At 32.1% G+C, this 8173-nt stretch overlaps 1 protein-coding gene across 1 annotated transcript; it reads right to left on the bottom strand.

Annotated features, from left to right (window-relative positions):
• Nucleotides 1–765: 765 nt before the first annotated feature.
• On the bottom strand, nt 766–3367 carry LOC107630612 (small ribosomal subunit protein uS15). The gene is made up of 5 exons (XM_016333813.3): nt 3174–3367; nt 3018–3090; nt 2776–2914; nt 2476–2662; nt 766–1086 (listed from the first exon to the last, which is right to left on the bottom strand). Exons 1-5 carry the CDS (start codon nt 3194–3196, stop codon nt 1053–1055), a joined length of 456 nt encoding a protein of 151 aa, XP_016189299.1. The 5' UTR covers nt 3197–3367; the 3' UTR covers nt 766–1052.
• Between the last annotated feature and the right edge of the window lie 4806 nt (nt 3368–8173).

The following is an 8173-nucleotide window of genomic DNA, read 5'->3' as shown; positions in this document are numbered from 1 at the left end:
CTTCTTGCTTTGGAGAGTGGATTTCGTGAGGTTATTTGTGAAACAGACTGTTTAGAAGCTCTTTTCTTGATAAACCAAAGAATGCTTGGTAAGGATATTCCGGAATGAGATTTGGCAAAGCATATATAGGAGATTATGAATTGGAATTGGAGAGTCTCTATTCTTTTAATTCAGAGGACTGCAAATAGTGTTGCAAATTGTATGGCTAAAGCAGCTGCTTCTGTCGCGGACATTCACTCGCATTGGAGCCAACCATGGAGTGAGCTTCAACATCTAATAGATTTAGATATGAACCTAGCCAATTAATTTGGTTTTGTCTCTTTTTTTTTTTCTTTCTTTTCTATTTAGTCACAAAAAAAAAAAAACAAGACGGACTTACGCTCGATCATCTCAATCGCACCTCCAATTTGATCTCAGGTGTGCTTAATAATAGTTGAATTCAGAATGTAACATTTGAATGGATCGAAAATAATAGTTAAGAAATACTTGTAATTTGTTCAATTTAGGATTCATGAATTCCCAATATTACGTCAATATCATTTTTCGGGCACAAGTTCTGACAGTGTCGGCTGTATCGCGGATCTGCTTATTTTGCTGCACTTACCAAAATCTCGGAAAACATCAATATAACCCCCAAAAAATACATTATCCATGCTGTGGAGTTACTAGAAAAAGAAGAAAAACTACCATGATTTTGATTTGACCGCGGCGTTTAATGGGGAAAAAAAAGATGTCTTCCGAAACGAAATTCATAAGATGAGCAAATGTGGTAAAAGGTGCGATTCTTCAAAACTTTTAAGCATACATTAATAAAAAACAAAAACTGCAGTCAGCCATGTCTTGAAATGACAGCAGCTCGTTCTTTAATTAAAACAATTAAAAGAGAAAATGACAACACATCCATGAATTAAACAAGTTCAAGTATCCTCAGCAAACACTAAGACACCACATCCCTATCTATCCTCCTAATAAACCCTCAATCATATGGCAACTACTAGTACTCCAGCAGCAACCGCAGAGAGAAGCAGAAAAGATGAAAATCCAATCAATCTCTATGCAACCAGAGTGCTGGCAGTTGTTGATTCGCTGCATATAACCAATGTCGCTATTAATAACAGGGCAGACAGTGTTATTGTTCTAAACAAATGGGGAAGATAGGCAATTAAAAACACAAATTTACAAGGACTAGTGAGCATAATAATACTCTTTACAAGGATGCATAACAAGAAGAGAACACAAACAGATATGTAATCATGACCAAGCATAATATAATACCTGTATCTAACTATCTACCATACCGGCATATTACTCCCTACATTCCTCATCAATTCGTTTGGCGTGTTCAAAACATTCATAAATCAATGTAACAGGATAAAAACTTGTATCCAATACACCGAAATTGTATCATATCAAGATACAAGTCAAAATGGAGGAAGTACAAAGCACCATTTACAAGAATGCATGTCTAGTTGTCCACTTCCCACTATTGGACTAGCAAGAAGTGTGCGCATGTCAAAAATTATAGAAAAATATTACCAAGCTTCACATATAAGAATGGCTGGCTATGTGTGCATAGAAAAGATATCATAGTGCGTTGACAGAGAAACCAGTTGCTATCCAATAAATAGCATATAGTTAACCTATATCACAATTCTAGCTAAAATGCCATCTACTAGATACAATGTTCTAGCACACTAGGGCTTGATTTAGTAAAGCTTTTACTTTTTGAAAGTAACTTATGAAAGCTGTCTTTTAAAAGACAACTTTTTAAAAGGTGCAGCACTTGCATTTGGGAAAATCAAATTAAAAATAACTTTTAATAAACACAAGTACCACAATTATGTTTGGTAAAACAGCTTTTAAAAATTAAAAAGATTATAATAAATATATTTATAACGAAAAATAATTTTTTTTCAAATTCTTTAAAATTTCATATAATGTTTTAAAATAAAAAATTCATAATAAACATAAACATAATAAAAAAACTTTATTTTTTAACTTTAAAATTTTATATAAGTATCATACAAATTTATTTTATCCTAACATGTGATAGAGATGTATTTGTGTTGAAATTTGTGAAGATTAGATTGAAAAATAAAAAATACATGAAGATTGTGTTAGAATTTGTGAAGGTTAGGATGAAAAATTAGAAATACATGAAGATTCCAATGTCAATATAATCGAGAAATATGTGCGTGAAAATAAATAAAATTTGGTAAGCACAAACCAGCTTTGAAAAGCTCCCTCTCATGTGCTTTCAAAAGCAACCCTAACTTTTAAAAGCTGCACGCACAAACACTTGGACTTTTTAATTTACCAAAAGCAAAATGAAATGCTTGTGAAAAGGACAAACACCTCTTCGAAAAGTTTTACCAAACCAAGCCTAAGCCAATTGATGAATACTATCCTCAAAGAGTAATCACGAATTAAGCAATTAGGGAAATCAAACAATTGATAGTGTTCAAAGGCACTTACTACTTCCACACAGGTGGGAGCTTCTTGGTCTTCTTGTAGTAACGAGCAAGTCTGTGGATTCTGCTCTCAACAAGAATCAACCTGAACTTGGAGTCCTTGTCCTTTCTGTTCCTCTCAAGATGCTTCCTAATCGACACTGCCTTCTTGATCAAATGGTAGAGATCCTCGGGAATCTCAGGGGCAAGTCCTAAAATACCAAAATACCAGCGGGTGAAAATAAAAATTGATTTTTTTACAATAAAACCCCATAACCCTAATGGAAAAAAAAAAAGCAGAGAGATATTTGATATTAAAGATTACCGTGAGCTTTGAGAATGCGGAGGATTTTGCTTCCGGTGACGCTCTTGACCTGAGCAATACCGTGAGAGTCTCGAAGAATGACACCAATCTGGGATGGGGTCAAACCCTTCTTCGCGAACTTGCATATATTCTCTTCCACCTGAAAAATCAACCACAAATTTAAATTAAATTGAAGGGAACAAATAAACAAACAAAAAACAATTTTGAACAATGCGACGTATATGAAATGTTATGAAAATTACATCTTGAGAAGAGATCTTGAGCCAGCTAGGAGGGGTCCTCTTGTAAGGCAAAGCAGAAGAGGAAATACCCTTGCTGAAACCACAGGAAGAAGCGGGTGTTCATATGTTAGATTATTGAAGAAGAAGAAGAAGAAGAATGAGAGAATGGAAACGAACCCGCGACTGTGCATACGACCCATGGTGGCGAGGTGGGATTAGGGTTGCAGAAGGAGAAGTGACTGTGCTGCTGCTCCTCTTCTTCGGAGACGACGGCTTCTCGAAAACCCTAATTTATGTATACGAATCTCTTTACCTAAATAGCTGGTTCCTATTTAACAGCACCCCTTTTGCTACGTCGTTTGCAAAAACCCAAAGAATATATAGTACACTTTATAACATTTTTTAAGTGGTTTAATTTTTATATATTAAAATAACTAGTATAAAATCCGGGTTATGCGAAACATTATTTTATTATAAAATTTATTGATACTTATTTATTGATATTAATAATTTTTTCATAGTCAATTAAAAAGTTATAAATTTCGAGTCTCTTATTTTTGATAAAATAAAAAAAATATTAATAATTATTATTTTTATTTAAAAAAATTTTTATATATAAAAATTTATTATACAATGTATAAAATTATTTTATTTTATATTTATAGAGAACAAAATAATTTTATTATTTTTTTAGTTCATATTAAAAAATTTTATTTAAATATAAAAATTATTATATTTGTGTTTAAATATATTATTATTATTCAATTTAAAAAAAATTAAAATTTTAATAAAAATCGTTTATATTCTAATCACATAAACAATAAATACTAACTAAATGATATTTATTTATTTATTTATATTATTAACTTCTAGTATATAACTTGTGCTACTGGTAAATCATGTATCATGTGTTTAATTTATTTTATTATATTTATGTATAGTTTGTTTATAAAAAGATTAATATATATTTATTAAAAAATTAATTTACTTAGTATATAAAAAAATTAAATTATTAATCTCTTTTGTTATATTGATGTTTAATTCAGTTAATAATTTTTTTTCAAATGATAATCTTTAAAATACATTGTAACTAAATTTTAAAAAATAGATAAATTAACTATTATGAAAACGTAAAATTAACTATTATAAAAGAGATTAATATTTTAATAAAAAAATAATTATATTAATTAAAATACAAAACACATAAAAATGGGTAAAAAACACATATATGCTAAGGAGAGATTGATATTACACAAATCAGTCAAATAAGAATCTCATTCATCAATCAGAGTACACTATAATGTAATTCGCATCAACTAAATTCGAATTATATTTCTTCATAATTCGAATCAACCTAGATCGAATTATGACTAACCCAAGCGCACAAGTAGTTCGAATCAAGTAGGGTCGAATTAGACAACCATAATTCGAATTTAGTCGATTCGAATTACTCCATTTTCGTAACAAATTCTAATAAATTTTTTTAATGAATTTGTTTAAATTATACTACAAAAAATATTTTATTCTATGCAAAATAATTTTAAAAAAATGGCTTAAAAAATGTATTTTAAATTATTTTACATACAATAAAATATTTTTTTGTGGCATAATTTAAATAAATTTATTAAAAAATATTCATGAGCTATCAAGAATGGGTAGAAGAGTATTGTATAAAATTCGAATTGCTCACCGTATAATTTGAATAAGACTTGTTTGGTAAAGCTTTTACTTTTTAAGAGTAGCTTATGAAAGCTGTCTTTTAAAAGACGACTTTTTAAAAGCTACAGCGTTTGGTAAAACGGGCCTGCTACACATACAAGCAAAAAGGCCTTACAAGTTATCCAAGCCCCCAGCCCACAAACAATCCACACGCGTAGAGAAGAGCATTAAATGGGGCGTAACCTTCACGCGCTCTACTCAAACGGTTACGCTTCGTGTAAACCGCCCCCTTAATGGCAGACTCTTCCACTTCTTCCACTTCTCAAAGCCATTTAGAGAAAAAGCAAACGTTTTATTTTCGAGCATCATTCGATACTGAAAATATATAACTCGTCGCTAATATTCGAAAATTCCATCAACACAACATAGAACTCTCGATCAAGAATCTCCAGAGAAAACAAAGCTATCATACTCAAGGTACGTTACATTACCATTCCTGTATATTTTCCACATTTCGAAATTGAAGAACTAGGTTTTACTGTTCTTCTACGTTGTTTTACGTTTTACTGTTCTTCTTGCTCTACGTCTCATTTTACAGTTTATGATGTTCTACTTGTTCTAGGTTTTACTGTTATTCTTGGTTCTATGTTACACTATTCTTCTTAGTTCTTCTAGGTGTTACTGTTCTTGTTGTTCTAGTTCTTCTGGTAACTGATTTTTGGGGGTATATTCCGTAGTTTGGTGGGTGTATATGAGGTAATTTGTTGGGTGTATATGGCACAAATTGTTGGGTGTATATTTCTGAACTGATATACTGTAATAGTCAGCAGTTGCAACTGTTCTTATATTTGCTTGTCCATGGGTGTATATTGCTTGACCTTGTATATTGATGCATGTTTGAGTGATATCTGACTGATATATATGGGTGTATCTGAATCATATCTATGGGTGTATCTTACTGATATCTATAGGTGTATCTGACTCATATATATGGGTGTATCTTACTGATAACTTTGGGTGTATTTTTCATTTCAGAAAAAATGGCAGCGAGAAACGAACCTGGAAGAAATGTAAGAACAAATATATGTCTTAGATGAAATCAGTTTTATATAATAGAAACATATCTGACTATAATTTTATTTTTGTTTACAGCAAACAAAAGACCTTAAGTGTGCAACACATTTGTTAAATGATAAATTCAGAAACATGAGTGAGGAGAAGAAAACGATTGTGAGGGATTTGGGATTCGGTGGCTTGATGCACATCCCACCACTAAGGGTGCATCACCAAGTGTTAAGGGAGCTGGCTAACAACTTCAAATTAGGGGAGAACAGACTGGAAACCGGATACGGTTCTTTTAAAATAACACAAAAAAATAGGTGATGCGCTTGGCATCAATGCAACAGGTAACTCGCTAAAAATTATAGGTGTATATTAACTGACGCTTGGGTGTATTTTAGTTGATGCTTGGATGTATTTGAACTGATATTCATACTTTGTTGTTTTCCTTTTTGTAGGAGGTCTATTTCCTCAGAAAGTCAATTATAAGAAATTTTCTGACGATGACAAAGAAATTTTTAGAAGATTCTAGGGTAAGACCCTCAAAAGTCTTACAGATGAGATGATGGATATTGGCGTTGGTAACGAAGAGGATCGCCTAATGTTCAAGAGAATTTTCATCCTCTATATACAGATGGCGTTCCTTTTACTAACGACAATAAACAAAATCTCGCCTGTACACCTGGCGCCAATTTTTGAGATGGACACCATAACAGAGAGAAACTGGGGAGGGCATGTTTTGAGTTTTATCGTCAAGGGCATAACCGACTACAAGGAGAAAAAGAAAAAGGCAATTGATGGCTGCCTCTTTGCCCTGATGATAATTTATTTTCATCTTTCTAAAAATAAAGGCAAGAAGAGGGCTGAAAGACCGCAAAAACCCTGGATTGCCAACTGGAGTAAGGAGCAGTTGGACGAAAGAATGACGGCAGAAAGAGAGGAAAATATGGTAAGTGAACATAATATGTTGGGTGTATTTTATTTACCTGAATGCTGCTAACTAAAATTTCTAATGTTTCAGGGGAATGTAAAGATGGCGCAAACAAGAGAGAAAATGAAAAAAAATAGAGAAAAAAAATAAGAAATAAAAAAAAACAAAAAAAGGAAGGCAAGTTCAACATCGTCTTCGGAGCAAGAAATAACTGATAGTGACAGTTCTACCTCTGAGTCTGAGACTCAAGAAGACTCAGAGGATTCACCAAGAAAACAACCCAGCAAAAAGGGGAAAAAATAAGTACCATACTTGGGTGTATTTTCTTTATCGAGTTGGGTGTATTTTGTGGAACCATTTGGGTGTATTTTGTTTATGAAGTTGGGTGTATTTCGTTTATTATGTTAGGTGTATATTGTCCATTCAGTTGGTTGTATCATGTGCATTCATTTGGGTGTATTTTATATCTTTAGTATGTTCTAAATAATGATTGTTTGCCTTCCAGAATGGACTCCAAAAAAAGGAAGAAGAGTCAAGAGGATGAGGATTCTGATTCAGAATCTGAATCAACTGATGAGTAATGTTATGAAATTATTACTCCTTTCTTTTGGCTTAATTATCAAGATTTCGTGTATTAACTGAAGTGTCTCTTATTAACTTATAGAAGCGAAGAATCATTACCGGTGAAGAAGCAAAAAAAAAAGAAAAAGACACAAAGAACACCAAAAAAGTAAGCACTTCTTTGGATAATATTCTGTGATAAAATTAATTTTTTATTTCTGATTCATACTTGTTTTTTCCACCCAGAACACAATCCAAAAAGAAAAAGGTTATTGTTGAGCATTCATCTCCTGAAGAAGATCAATCCTATGATGGGTACAGTACTTCGTAAGCTATATTACCGTCTATCATCATAATTATTTTTGTTAACATCTTCTTTTATGAATGTAGTGACAGATATGAAATAGGAAGTGAAGATCTAGATGAATTGTTAAGGGAAAACAATGAAAAATCTGCTGCAGAGGGGTATATCTTCTTGGGGTGTATATTTCAGATTTTAGTGTGTTTTCTTTGCTAATAATTGTTTCTTGTTTCGCAGGGAGAAGGAAGCTGACATGCGATCGACAGAAGGTCGCTATGTCTCCTCTGAAACGTAAGAAGCATTATCTAATAAAATCTTGTTATCATGATTTACCTGTATCATATTTTGTCTGAATAATGTGAAATCTGTTTAGAATACCGGACGTGAACTTGGGAAGTGATGATCCTTCCTCTCAAGGACACACAGAACAAAGTAGTGTAAACAGGCCGGCAGAGAGCATGTAATTTTTCTTTCAACTAACCGTTACTTTTGTTCTTTTATTACCTTCTACTTCTAATTCTGTATATATTTTTTTTAGAAAAAAAAGCCCTTTATTATTTTATTCGAGAAAAAAAAGGCAGGAAAAAAAAGCAAAAACTGCAAGTATGTAAGTTCTCAAAAAACAAAGCCTGTCTTCCTTTTGAATTGTTCGGGTGTATTTTTTGA

This window comes from Arachis ipaensis, chromosome B1, assembly GCF_059453495.1.
Source record: "Arachis ipaensis isolate K30076 ecotype BB chromosome B1, ASM5945349v1, whole genome shotgun sequence".
In the NCBI taxonomy this organism is placed as follows: domain Eukaryota; kingdom Viridiplantae; phylum Streptophyta; class Magnoliopsida; order Fabales; family Fabaceae; genus Arachis; species Arachis ipaensis.
This window is presented reverse-complemented; position numbering and strand designations above follow the sequence as displayed.